The 14,410-nt window shown below is 38.5% G+C and overlaps 1 protein-coding gene across 2 annotated transcripts; it reads left to right on the forward strand.

The window, feature by feature from the left end:
- Positions 1 to 2,131: 2,131 nt before the first annotated feature.
- Positions 2,132 to 13,835, forward strand: LOC143885263 (2-methyl-6-phytyl-1,4-hydroquinone methyltransferase, chloroplastic-like). 2 transcript variants are annotated; one of them, XR_013253182.1, is made up of 4 exons: positions 2,132 to 3,135; positions 4,415 to 4,721; positions 12,407 to 12,799; positions 13,425 to 13,560. XR_013253182.1 is itself a non-coding variant. In XM_077389337.1 (3 exons), the coding sequence occupies exons 1-3, from the start codon at positions 2,576 to 2,578 to the stop codon at positions 13,578 to 13,580; spliced, it is 1,023 nt and encodes a 340-aa protein (XP_077245452.1). In that variant the 5' UTR covers positions 2,135 to 2,575; the 3' UTR covers positions 13,581 to 13,835. The 2 variants fall into 2 exon arrangements, 1 of the variants encoding a protein (XP_077245452.1); XM_077389337.1 differs by lacking the exon at positions 12,407 to 12,799 and having other exon boundaries at positions 2,135 to 3,135; positions 13,425 to 13,835.
- The last annotated feature ends 575 nt before the right edge of the window (positions 13,836 to 14,410 follow it).

Genomic DNA, 14,410 nt, shown 5'->3' on the forward strand with positions numbered 1-14,410 from the left:
CATGAGATATAAAGCTCCAAAGTTAAGTGGCAATTCTGTTTTTTTTTTCCTGAAAGGTGCAAGTTTTAGAAAACTCAGGTGGAGAAGAAGGGTTTAATTGGTAGTTTTTTTTATAAAAGTGATATTAACTGGTAGTTTTGAAATTTTTAAGAATTTTTTGAAACTATCATTTTAGTTGTAATTTCAAATTAAACTAATATAGACTCGTAGTTTGTTAAAGTTTAGATTTCGTTTCTTTAAAAATACACGCCGGTTACACGCTACAACTAGAACGGGGGGTGAATTATCCTCCATGAGGTGAAAACAGAAAGGGAGTGAATTTATCCGAGACCAGAAACTTTCCAGGGGCCGGTTCGCCATTCTCCCGGCCGATTCTTTGCAAACCAAAACCGATTCGGGACCCTCTAGGTCCCCTCTATCTTTGGTAAAAAAATTTAGGGCCTTAGCTTTTCATTTCTATGAAATCTGAACTTTTTTGTATATTTGGGTTCACCTATTACAAGCTTTTTTAACTCATTTTTGGGAAATTTTTTACAAGATAGGATTGTTGCTCAAGGTTTTTCGGCATTCCGGATCCATTGGCAGAGGTTTTGAAGCCATCTGAGGATCGGATCTTATAGCTCATGTGTAAAAGTGCTGATATGCCTTCCTTTGTAAGTGGTTTTAGACTATTTAAGGTTCTGGTTTTCAGTTTCCCGCAACTAATACTTGTTTTGTCTTGTTTAGAAGCATTAATTGCACAAAAATAGTTTTTGTCGTATGCATGTTTAATTTTCTTTTATGCACCCAAACACATATTGTAGATCTTTTGTATGACCCTACTTGATCTTTTTACTCTTTTGATTCTTGTTTCTTCAGGTATTGTGGCATACTATTAATTGGGTACATCTTAATTTTATTATTAGACATAAATTTGATATGAAGATGTACTTTTAGGCTCTTCTAAATGTCCAACTATATTTTGTGTGTACTTTTGTGTTTGTATTTAGTTGGATTACTTAAAAAAATATTTGTGCATGCTTTGCTTAGGACCTTTAGATTCATACAACAAGATTTTCGAAGGATTCCTACTATTTTTGAAGCACAAATTAAGAGCACAATATACGTTACCGTACACTAAGGGATTGAAATCCTATAAGTTTATTGGGAATGGCTGAGAATAGTCCAACTAAAAAACTAATTTTTTTAAATCTCAACCGTTCACTGAAAAGTGAATGAGCTGACTGTAGGCGTGAAATCGACTCTTTTAAATATTATTATAGAAACACCCCGATGAATTGACATAAATTAATAAAAATACTAAAGGTATTTTTATAAGGAAGTGATATTTACGCCCCTTTTAATCACCAGGGACACCAAGCACCACCAATGTACATGGCAATCAAACCCACTTTAGGGGTGGCAATGATTCGGTTTCGGTTCGGTTCGAACCGAAATTTGAATCGGTTGGGTTTCACCAAGTTCGTACGGGTTCGGGTCGTACCGGCTTGGTTAAAAATGACCTAGAATTTTACAGGTCACTGTTTGGTGAACCCGGACCCCACCCATACTGCCAGGGTGGACCCGCGGGTCACCCGATTTTTATTTTTATTCCCACACTATAATAGGATGATCCAAACTGTCCATGTGATTGGCCATAACGTAAATAGGTTGTGCCTAAAAAATCATTTCCATAGGAAGATCCTAGCCCTTTTATCTATGGTGGAATTGCATATATTATTTATGGAAACCTCTGTAGATCAGAGGGCTAGGATCAACCTATAAGGGCTTACACAGTATAAAATCTAGATCATTTGGGTTTTTATGGGCACCTACAGGTCCACTCAGCCAGGCCTAGTTTTGACGACCCACACCGCCGGGTCAAATTTCTACGGGTCACTAATTTAGTGACCCGAACCTGGCCCGTACAGGGTGGACCCGCGGGTCTGGGTCACTTTTTGCCGGTTCTAATGGCTGCCTCTACATCAGAAAGTCCAAAATAATTTTGGACTTAGAATATGTCCAATAAACACATTGGATCCAACTACCACGGCCAAATCGTGTACATTAATGTTCAATTATTTGAATCCAACGGTCCGTTGACATTGTAGCAGCAGCCGCAACTCATATCTTAAAACGTGTGGTGGGTGTTTGTGTTTAACTTCGGAAGGTCACTGCCCTCATCTGCTCCCTCTCTCATGTCACTTCCATCGATCTCTCTCCCACTCATCTCGACCTCCTATGCCTAAGCCACTGAACTGGTAAACCAATTCTTCTCCACATCTTTCGAGTTTCTATTCTTTCTTTGTTCTCTGAAAAAGAAAAGAACAAAAACAGAGATAAAGAAAGATTGAAACAATTATATAATAATGCATTTGCAGATGAATTTGTCTTGTAATTCTGGAAGAAAACTAGATTTTGTTGTTGGGTCTTCAGGCTTCCATCTTAGTCTCTCCAGTCTGTAGAAAAAAATAATTAGATTTTGCTTGTGGGTTTTCTGTTTTCTTGTGTTTCTCAGTCTTTAAATCTCTCCAAAGAAAAAAAAAACCAGGAAAAACTAGATTTTGATTGTGGGTTTTCTTTATTTGATCATTTCATGGCTACCTCCCTCCTCAATGGAGCTGAAAATCTCACCCTCATTAGACGAAAAAGTCCAATTGGGCTAGGCTTTTTGGGGTCAGACTTTCATGGGCAATGTTTGCCCAAGATATCTTTCATGCCCTATGGTCAAAATCCTAGGACCAAAACCCTAGCATCAAGATGCAGTCTTTCTTCTTCAAGGCCAGCTTCTCAACCTAGGTTTATACAGCACAAAAAAGAGGCATTTTGGTTTTATAGGTTTCTTTCCATAGTCTATGACCATGTTATAAATCCTGGGCATTGGACTGAGGATATGAGAGATGAGGCCCTTGAACCTGCTGATCTTAATAGTAGGAAAATGTTAGTATTGGATGTGGGTGGTGGGACTGGTTTCACTACTTTGGGCATTGTTAAACACGTCGATGCGAAGAACGTCATAATTCTTGACCAGTCCCCTCACCAGCTTGCCAAGGCGAAGCAAAAGGAGGCTTTGAAGGAGTGCAAGATTATGGAAGGTGATGCTGAGGATCTCCCATTCCGTACGGATTACGCAGATAGATATATCTCTGCTGGGAGGTAATTTTCTGATTCCCTTACACTTATTTTGATGAAAGATTTTGGGATTCCAAGTTATGCAGTACAATTCCATCTATCTTTTTGAAAATGAGTACAATTCCATCTATTAAAAGACGATTTGTGGGTGTATTACAGTTACTTAGCCGTATCATACATTGTCGGATGGCGCTTAACCAATTATCAGCATGGCATGTGGTTTTATACTTTTATTTGAATCTGTGCAATATGTTGCATCAGTCCGGATACGGGTGTCGGAATCCGACATAGGTAACGAGTGTCAGATTCGACAAACCTCAAAAAGAAGGATTCGTTGATTCGCCAAAATATTTTAATCAATTCTCAAGTTTTTTTACTTAATAATATGTTTATATTACCATTCAAAAAAAAATGTTTATATTGAAAATTTTAATAGGTTAAATAGACATAGGGAAATGATATCAGCGCTCAACTGTTTTGATATTTCCTCTTCACTTTCTTGTCTTTTAGTATTTAAAAGGCTGTCAAAAGGTTAATACAGTTCCCAAAAAGCTCTCACAAGCCCTTTAAATGCTAAAAGACAAGGAAGTGGAGCTGAATTATCAAAACATTGGAGAGCTGGTATCAGTTCCCTAGACATAATTTTTTTTTTCCATATAAGAAACTTCCAAGAATTTTTTGGAAGGGACATGATATTCATGTACTGTCTCCGGATCTGTATCTGGGGCATCCCTGATTCATGGTTGTTTGTTGTTTCTTAGATGAAATTCAACTTTGATTATTTGAAAATGACTGTTATTGCATTTTTATGGGGTTATAACAGTTGTTGGTTAGCCTGTTTATGCTCTTAGAATGTGATATTATTGCAATATATTGGGCATCCATATGACCTGGCTCTTGTAATAAATCCATGTTGTTATATGACACTGTTCTTTGTTCTGTAAAATTCATTTACCTTGATTATATGTTTTCATGGGTCTCTACTCGTTTTTCTTTCTCTCTTTTGTCTTTTAGTCTCCATTTGGTTGCCTTCCCTCAGTGAAAAGGGACTCTCCATAACTCCTCCCCCTTTTCACTTTTTGTAATGACATTTTCCCATGGATATGAAATTTTGCTTCATTACTAATGCATATAATGAAACCACAATCTTTCCTATTTCACTTTCCTTTCCACCGAAGGGAGGCAACCAACCAAAAATTTAAGAATTTTAGGCCATATCTATGCTTGACTACATGATACATCCATTTAGTACAAATAATAGTAATTGGTCTATGATATGGTTTCCATGGTTCTTTTTTGTCAGCATTGAGTACTGGCCTGACCCCCAACGAGGCATCAGGGAAGCATACAGGGTCTTGAAAATTGGTGGGAAAGCCTGTGTCATTGGTCCGGTTTACCCAACTTATTGGCTGTCTCGCTTCTTTGCGGACGTGTGGATGCTCTTCCCAAAGGAGGAAGAGTACATAGAATGGTTTGAGAAGGCTGGATTTAAAGACGTTCAACTGAAAAGAATTGGCCCCAAGTGGTACCGTGGAGTGCGTCGGCATGGTCTAATCATGGGATGCTCAGTTACAGGCATGAAAAAAGCATCAGGGGATTCTCCACTTCAGGTATTATTCAGGCACTACATTTCTTGGTTCTACAAAAATCATATATCAAGAACAGCTCTTTTTTTGTTTTATTATGTGGCTTTCGTTATTTTCCCCCTTTTTATGGTGATCTAACTTTCATCAATAGGAATAGAATCTTTCATTAGGCCCTTATAGGCAACTTTTCTTATCAGAGAAAAGCCTTGTTTCATTTCTGATCAAATAAAGTTTTTTTTTTTATTAAAGCAATTAAGGCTTTAACAAGTAACAAAAGATTTCATTGTGTACCTTTCTGTTTTTCATGTTCGTTTTCTAGTTAACTTAATCCTTTTATTATGAATAAATCAAATCAACTAAAAGAAGAATGAACACACATCAACCCTATAGAAAAATGTCTCCGGTCAATCCATCAATTAAGGTACCAGATGCTGCAGAATTTTGATTTTTCAATACTTCACCGATCGGGCAAGGCATCAGCCACACTATTTGTGTGATTGTGACTGGTATGCATTATCTACACGACTACACCCAATGAAAGGCAACCAAGAACCTTTCAAACACTATTTTGAGTTGGTAGCTTGGTTTCTCATTTACAAAGTACAAATCGATAAAGTTAAAAGACCTAAAAACAAACAAGATATTTCCAGAAAATCGTTTCTAAGAAAAAATGTTCTCATCTGACCACATTTTGGATGGCCAAATCTGCCATGAAACCAAACCTCAAAAAGTACGGGAACTTATTATTCCAATAATAACAATTCTCTGTCAAATATCGACTCCGATGATATAAAGTATAAACTATGGTGAACCTCAACTCAACTGAGCCTTTGTCCCAAACTAGTTGGGGTCGGCATAAACTTTGGTGAACCAATGGACCAAAATTTCTTGTGAAGTGCTCATGTTGCACCCCTCCTTTTTTCGTCTTTAAAAATATTTAGAACTTAATAGATTCAGAATAAAAAAGAAGCAAGTTCAGTGTATGTTATATCACAGGTTCTCAATCTGTGGTTCATGTATTTTATTGCCACAGTTTTGTCCCCCACCAAATAAGAATAATTAGTGTAAACTTCCGTTATATGAAGTAGAATGAGTGCCGTATATCTAACCAATTAAGTTGGAAGGCTTATATAAGCATCAGCTCCTTGAAGCTCTCCCCTTTTCCATGTGTGCTCTAGAATGTAGTTAAAAAACCAAAAAATCAACTTGTCTCAGAGTTCAGCTGGTTCAAGTCGACTTGTCCCAGGTGAGTCGTGATTGAGTCTTGCAATAAGGTTTCCATTAAGAAGTACTTTAACTATAAAAAGCAAGTTCTAAGAGGAAAGAGAGAGGTGGCAAGAAATAGGCTGTAAACCATAAGTTCTTTCCTGAAAAATTAACATAGGGCTATCAATAGGAAATCCCTCTGTGTGTATGAGAGAAAAAGAGAGCAAGAGAAACATTCCACTAATAGGAAATCCATATCTCTGCTATTTCAAAAAAAAAGAAGGAAATCCATATCTTTAGGACTATTGGTTCGTTTCTCCCTTTCTCCTCACTTGCTTCTTTTTGGAGCTGGGTATGTTCACATGAAGCAGGAGAGAGGGGAAAGAGGTAGAAACAGGAGAATGAGAAGGGTAAAAATTTAGAGGTTAAGTTATCGTTTGGATTCACGTAGAAGTACTCCTGATGAAATAGATTTCCACACAAATTGATTTTACACAATTTGTTTAGTACATTTTTGTGGAAATCTACTTCAGGGTTAAGACTTTCTCATTGTTTTTTGGGGTAAGAGGATTTTTCCCATGGCTGTCTGAATTCGATTTCAGTGGAAATTGGATTCTTCAGTTATTAGTCTCTCTCTCTCTCTCTCTCTCTCTCTCTCTCTCTCTCTCTCTCTCTCTCTCTCTCTCTCTCTCAAATGTATCACCCACACTCCAAAAATTTATTTGGATGAAGCATTTTTTATTTTCTGCTATAGGATTTCTCATTTCTCAATCCTGATAGTTCATTATTCTTCCTTCCACCAAGTATCTTTGGGTGTGTGTGCTTCGTTCATGTTCTGCGTCCAACAAGAAACTAGTTAGATCCCCAATTCACGAAGTGTGCATTTTTTGGGATATTCCAGTGCTCAGAGAGCATAAAAATGTTTTTATCCAGTCGCTCAGAAATGGTTTGTATCTAAAGATAGCACTGTCTTTGTAGTTGTTCTACATTTTTCTTCCTTGAATGATATGTGGCCACTTCTTTTTAGCCTCCTATGCCTCTTCCAGTTGTTCTCAATGATTCAACAGATCCTTTCCCGTTGTTGTTGATATTCAACCAGGCCTCTTCTAGACTTCTAGTCATTGTTGATGATTCGACAGAATGTCCTCCTAACATAACATTGTAGGTTTACATTAAGAGAAAGTGTCGGACCCATCGAATATACCATTCTAACGAATAGCTAAAATCATCTGATTCACCAAGTATTCCTTTTGTCCTTCTAGGTACTTCCTCTATTCCTTCAACCTCCTCTTTTGACTTGCCTATTACTCTTCATAAAGAAAAGATGACTTAAAAAACTCGTCATTCCATGAGTCACTTTTATTCTATAGTTCATGCCTCATTCTTTTCAAGCATGTCTTGCTTCTCTGTCCTTTGTTTCTATTCCTACGCAGCATGCATATGCTCTGCGTCATCCTAAATGGGAAGAAACTATGGCTGAGGAGATGACAGAATTGAGTAATATTGAACTTGGGGTCTAGTTGACTTATCTGAGGGAAAACATTTTGTTAAATGTAAGTAGGTTTACACAGTGTAGTACAAGCTAGATGGAAATGTTGATATTATTAGGAGACTTTCTCTTTTGTTGCTAAGTTAAACTTGCTGCAGATTCTTCTATCTATTGTTGCCATGTGCTCCTATCCTTTACATCAATAGGCATGGCGAATGCTTTTCGACATGGAGATCTTTGAGAGGAAGTTTACATGGTACTACCTCTGGGCTTAGAAACAGGAGTCTTCCCTCGGGGTGTCGATCCCGACTCGGAACCTCGATTCGGCGCTCCTTAGGAAAGAGCTTCCAGGGAGCTCAATCCCAAAGAGATGGAAACTGCTCCCATGGCACTCCCAACCCGCTCCTATTACTCCATTAGTAACCCCCCCCCCACCAACTTACTTGCATCAAACTCCTCCAAATGTTCAAAGTACTTCATTGGAGCAAGCACAGAGGCAAATCTTCAGAAGGCATGAGGAAAGAGGGGATGAAAATGAAGACGGTTAGAAATTATTACTTTTTATGTACTTAAATTTTGAAAGATTTATGAAGATAGTTAAAAATTAATATTTTTTATGTGGTTGAATTTTGAAAGATAAATGATGAAAATATTACATTAACGCTCCCAACCTTAGACTCTTCTAGCGCCGCCCCCCCACCACACCCGCACTTCCCCGCCCCCGCTCCCGCTCCCGCCGCTGCTCCGTGCTTCTATGCCTCTAGGGCATAGTTAGCAAAACTTAATACGGGCAAAAAAAGGCACGCGGGAGGGGGGGGGGGGATTCGAGTTCAATACGGTATTGGCTAAAAAAACGTTGTAAAAAACATGTCAAATAAATGAAAACACGAAAAAAATTGGTCATTTACAAGATATAGCAGGGGTAAAATTGGAAATTTGATAAAAAAGCACATTTCAGGATCATTCACTTTCTTAGTATGGTTTTTGACAAAGTATCAACGATCATTGATCATTCACTTTTCATCAGGAACTACTACAATTATGATAGTGTCTACAATTGACATTGTTCTTACTAGTGTTAGTTCATGAGAGATTTCAAATTCTAAACGATACTTGTAGTGTTTTTGATATCAAGGATATGAGGCATCTTAAGTAACTTTCTTAGAATTGAAGTCACTCGTTCGAAGCAAATCATCTTCATTTCTCAATGCAAGAATGTATTAGACCTAAATGAAACAGGTTTACTAGGAACAAAGCCAAATGAATAGTCCTCATGCGGATAATCATTAGCTCTTCAGTAAGACCATATATCAAATACATGACCGTACATGATATCTATGAAACTTATCTACTTGAACATCACACGCCCGTACATTGCAAATGTCGTGAATATGGCTAGTCAACTCAATTCATTCTCCGTGTATTTAACATTGGGAGACTCTCCTCATAATTCGCTATCTCAAAGGGTACCTAGGAAAAGGATTGTTGTATTGAAATCACGAACATTTGGAGGTAAGAGGGTCTTGTGATGCAAACTAAGCTGGACCATCAAATGATAGAAAATCAACTAGTGGATACTGATATAAAATCAACTTGTGGATATTGCATGTTTGTTGGTGGTAATCTGATGACTTGGAAAAGCAAGAAACAGTCAGTGTTGGTTCGTTCGCCATGTAAGGCAGTGTAAATCCATTGTTCATGCTACAAGTCAATTAATGTGGCTTCATTCACCTCTTATAGAGATGGGAGTTGAGGTTTTCATTCATATGAAGCCTTACGGTGACAATCGGATGACACACTACTTTTAAAATATAAGTCAAATGTCATTTGGTGCGCGATCAAGTGGCTTCCAAGACTATTGCACACCATGTGTTCGTTCTACTTCTCAACTAGCTGATATATTTATCAAGCAGAAGTATGACCTCGTTTATGTAATACTATTAGATGAATAGGGGTATTTCTGTAACTTTCTTATTATTAAGTGTAAATATAATTAGGAAGTGTGTTAGAGAAGTCTTAGGACTCTCTTCTCTCATGGATTCCCTAGTTCTTTCTTCACGACTTCTTCTTCTCCATTCTCCATTCTCCATGTGGCTATCTAACATGGTATCAAAGCCATGGTAGATTAACACATCTTTTTTTCCTCTTTCTAATTTTCTTTTTTTTTCCTCTTCCTTAATCAATCCTATCCCCAATCAGCCCTAACCCTAACCTAACCCTACTCTAATCTATCCCTAATATGTGATGTCGTAACACCCCACCCCTCCCTGTGTTTGTCGTAGCACCCTCACCCCCATCCCTATGTTTGTCGTAACACCCCCCCCCCCCCCCCCCAGCCTATGTTTGCCGTAGCTCCCGTAGCGAACCTGTATTGATTTGTACGACCAACCCCGTATCCCGTAGCCAACCCGTATTGATTCCCTTAATCAACCCTTCCGTAGCACCCACGTAGGAAGATGGCAGGCGATTCCCTAGAAAACATGTCGTGATCCTAGGCAGGTATTTCAGCCTCCATCTCCTCCACAAGCCAACTCTCCTTCTATGTCTGATGATCAAGGTCCAGGTAATCCTATTATTATCTCTGACTCTTCGGTTGCAAGTCGTACTCATTCTCGTACGACTGCTCATCCAATTTCACAGTTTGTTTCTAATGTCATCTTTCACCCAAATTTTGATCATTTGTTTCCTGTGTTTCTTCCATTTCTATTCCAAAATCAGTTACAGAGGCATTGGCTCATCCTGGCTGGAAGGCTGCAATGGATGCTGAGATGGATGCCCTACACTCAAATAGCACATGGCATCTTGTTCCCTTACCTATCGTTGGCCGTCGTTGGGTATTTGCTATTAAATATCAGCCTGATGGGACCATTGAGCGTTTCAAAGCTAGACTTGTTGCTAAAGGTTACACTCAGACATTTGGTGTCAATTACCAGGAGACTTTCTCTTTGGTTGCGAAAATACCCTCCGTACGAGTGTTGATCTCTATTGCAGTTAATCGTGGTTGGCCGCTCTATCAGTTGGATGTGAAAAATGTCTTCCTACATGGTGACCAACTGAGGAAGCGTATATGGAGCAACCTCCTGTTGCTCAGGGGGAGATGGGTTCATCAGTGTGTCGCCATAGATAGATTTCCCAAGGGGGAGATGGGTTCATCAGTGGAGCAAACCGAGGGCAAGGTTTGGTCGTTTTAGTGGTGCAGTTATGCGTTTTGGCATGAAACAGTGCTCGGTTGATCATTCGGTGTTTAGCCATCACTCCACTATTGGATATGTTTTCTTGATTGTTTATGTCGATGACATCGTCATTACTAGAAATGATCAAGACGGGATACATAGATTGAAGATCTTCCTTCAGGAAGAATTTGCTACAAAGGACTTGGGTCTTCTCAGATATTTTCTTGGAATTGAAGTTGCTCACTCTAAACATGGTCTTTCCCTATCACAAAGGAAGTACACTTTAGATATTTTAGAGGAGACAGGCTCCATGAGAGTAAAACCAGCATCTATTCCTATGGACCCAACTGTAAGGCCCACATTGTTGGGGGGATCCAAAGCATTCATTTGGAAGGCCCTTTCATGGATAGGGTGTCCACAAAAACTCAGCTCCATTGGATCATCTTAGGATGTCCATTTGTGGGGTGAAAAAATGGGCAGTTTAGTGGACAAACAGTATCTGTCCATTTTCACCCCCTCAAATGGACATCCTATGATGATCCAATGAAGCTTATTTTTGGTACACACCCCATTCATGATGGGGCCTTTCAAATGAATGCTTAGGATCAACCCAACAATGTGGCCGCCCACCCTTGTTTTATGCTAACGTTAGCAGGAACCTCTCTCTTTCTCTCTCTCTCTCTCTTTCTCTCTCTCTCTCTCTCTCTCTCTCTATATATATATATATATATATATATATATATATATAGAGAGAGAGAGAGAGAGAGAGAGAGAGAGAGAGAGAGAGAAAACATTTCCTACACACTTGTGTAGGTAAGTTACCTACACACTAGCTTAAAATACAGTGGGGGCCCACATTGTTTGGGTGATCCAAACCATTCATTTGAATGGTCCTCACAGAGATAGGGTGTCCACAAAAAATCAGATCCATAGGATCATCCCAACCCTACGATTTGTGGAGGTAAAATGGACGTGTATAAACCTTCACAAATTAGTCCATTTTTTGCCTCCATAGTTTGAATGGTTGGGATGATCTTATGGATCTGATTTTTTGTGGACACCCTATCTATGTGAGGACCATTCAAATGAATGGTTTGGATCACCCAAACAATGTGGGCCCCCACTGTATTTTACGCTAGTGTGTAGGTAACTTACCTACACAAGTGTGTAGGAAATGTTTTCTCATATATATATATATATACACACACACACACACACACACACACACACACACACACACGCACACCATAATCCCGATATCCAAATCATTATTCTTATTGGTTGGGCCAGAATGACATGTATCGCCCAAATGGGTACCACGTATCATTTTATACACTCGTGAATTTTTTGTTCCTCATATGGTCCTAAATGACCGTTGTGGATGCTTTTCTCAGGAGTCCTTTATACGTCTAACTTTAGTGATGTGTGGCCTTCTAATAAATATGTGTTTTTGATCATATTAATATAATTTATAGCATATCTAGGTACAGGATTTAGTGGAGGGAATTAGCTTTCGTGAAGATCTATGGTTGGAGAGTGTCTAGTTAGTGTACGTTTTGATAATTCAAAAAAAAAAAACCTTAAAGATTGCTTTGATCATTTAGAGGAGGTGTACATTTCTTCAAATATTGTGTATCGTAGGATTTAGATGCTGGGTCCGAAAGTGTGCATTCTTTCCTCTATAATCTCTTGGCAAAAAAAAAAAACTTAGTACCATATTTGGAGATTTTTGTGCCACCTAGATTCAAGCAATTAGGTGGATAGTGCTGCTTTGAAAGATTATTTCTCTTGATATTTTTAATCGGAAGAGTTGTCAATAGCTAATCGTTTTTCTTGTGTAGGACGGAAAAGGAAAATTACTTCTTCTAGTTTATCTTCGTTTAGTTTTCCATGCTCCTCTCACCTTTTGGAGGAGTGCTCTTGTTGCCACTTGCGTAAGAAAATCCATCTTCTTTGGAGCGTGGCCCATTTTGCGGTAGGTAGGACTTTTCGGGAGGAAAGGAATCGAAGATCAGAGTAATGGTAAGATGCATTGGTGGATAGGATCATTTGGGAGTGGAGAGCTCAATTTTGATTTGGCTGCAGGGAAAGGTGCATCTGCACGTGTATTCCTTCTATGTCTATCCATGAATTTGGAGTTCATCATCACAAATTGCTGAACAACAATGAGAGGAAGGCGAGCTGGCAGGCTGGCACCCTCCCATGCCTAATGCAATCAAGCTTAATTTTGACAGGTATCTTTAGGGAACCTTGGTCTTGTTGGGGATTGGGTTTATTTATTTATTTTAATTTTTTTTGCAATAATAGAATTCGGGACCATGGAGATTGGCTCGCTATTATTAATAAGATTTATGGAGTTCTCAAGAGAGATCTGTTCACTTTGTCATAATCAATGTTAATGGGATTGTGGACACACTTGCTAAAAGAAGGCTCCAAGATTGCATTAATCGATTCCTGGGCTTATGTATATGGCTAACAAGATTGCATTAATAGAGATGTGCTATTCTTTCTGGTACACACTCATAGGGCTAAAAGTGGGGTCCGTAGGAATGTACTATAGATGGGGCAAACTCTACACCAGTTGTAATTTTCATCCTCCTAATAAAGTCCACTGTTTAAGAAAAACATTGTGGCTGAATAGCCGATTTTTAAGAGGCCAACACTTTTGTAACTGTATATTCTTTTTCAGCTCTTTTTTAGTTTTAATATTAATACAACTCAGAGAAGATCACGCATCGAAAACAACTGTCATACTTCATAATTGCATCACATTAGAGTGAACTTTAAGTACTTTTGTTTTCTATGCTTCCTTTCTGTTTCCTTTTCTCTGAGATTTTCGTGTGGGTGGTGCTTGTGCAGCTTGGCCCAAAGACCGAGGATGTGTCCGAGCCTGTAAATCCTTTCGTCTTCGTGCTGCGTCTCATTCTGGGTGCCATGGCTGCGACCTATTATGTGCTCGTTCCCATCTACATGTGGATCAAAGATCAAATAGTTCCCAAAGGCCAGCCCATATGAGACTGTTAGAGAATTACAGCTGCCTGTCTAGTCTCCGCGAAGCTGCATGAAACTGTTGTGGTAATCAATCACATTTCTAGCATGCATTTCTATTTTAGGGCTTTACATCTGCCATGGTGGTTTATTTTCCCCTGTTTTTTTTGGCTTAATCTGCTTTCTTTATTTTATATCTCTTCTTATATACTGTGCATCTTATGTACTGTATTGGGCATATATTTAATCTTCTTATTAAGACAACCTGGCTATGTTGCATCATTACAGGTACTAGTGTCAGAATCTGATATGGGTATCAATGTGTCGGGTTCAACAAACCTCAAAAATAACAATGTGGATTCACTAATATATTTTAATTAAGTCATAAATTTTAATTTTTTATATAATAATATGGTTATATATTGAAAATTTTAATAGGTTAAGTAGATAAAGTTAAGAAATTTACTTTGATGATGGATTAAGCTCAGAGGGCTGCTAGTAAAACGAATCTGTTTTGTTAAAAATATGAAACCCTATGTTGTGACACCTGTGCAAGAAGACAAGTGAGCGAGCCCAAATTGGCATGAAATGTAGAAAGTACTGTGGAAATGACCAAATCGTTAGTCCGTTTCACTTGTCTTTATTTTCTAAACAAAATCCTGCTTCGGAAGTGTTTTCCAAGTTCAAAGCATAAGGTAATTGTAACGTTGTGGTAAAAGTGTTCAGAAAAAAAATAAAGATATATTGTAATGAGGTGTATCCAACACGGGTACTTCGTCCATTTAGAAGAATCTATGTAACATGGCGTTGGCAAGTCTCGTTGCTTCAAAACTGCACGTTCAAGCGAAATTTTTTCT

Source organism: Tasmannia lanceolata, unplaced genomic scaffold (genome assembly GCF_043159265.1).
Source record: "Tasmannia lanceolata isolate RefF3 unplaced genomic scaffold, GAP_Taslan_0.1 ptg000008l, whole genome shotgun sequence".
Taxonomy (NCBI): Eukaryota; Viridiplantae; Streptophyta; class Magnoliopsida; order Canellales; family Winteraceae; genus Tasmannia; species Tasmannia lanceolata.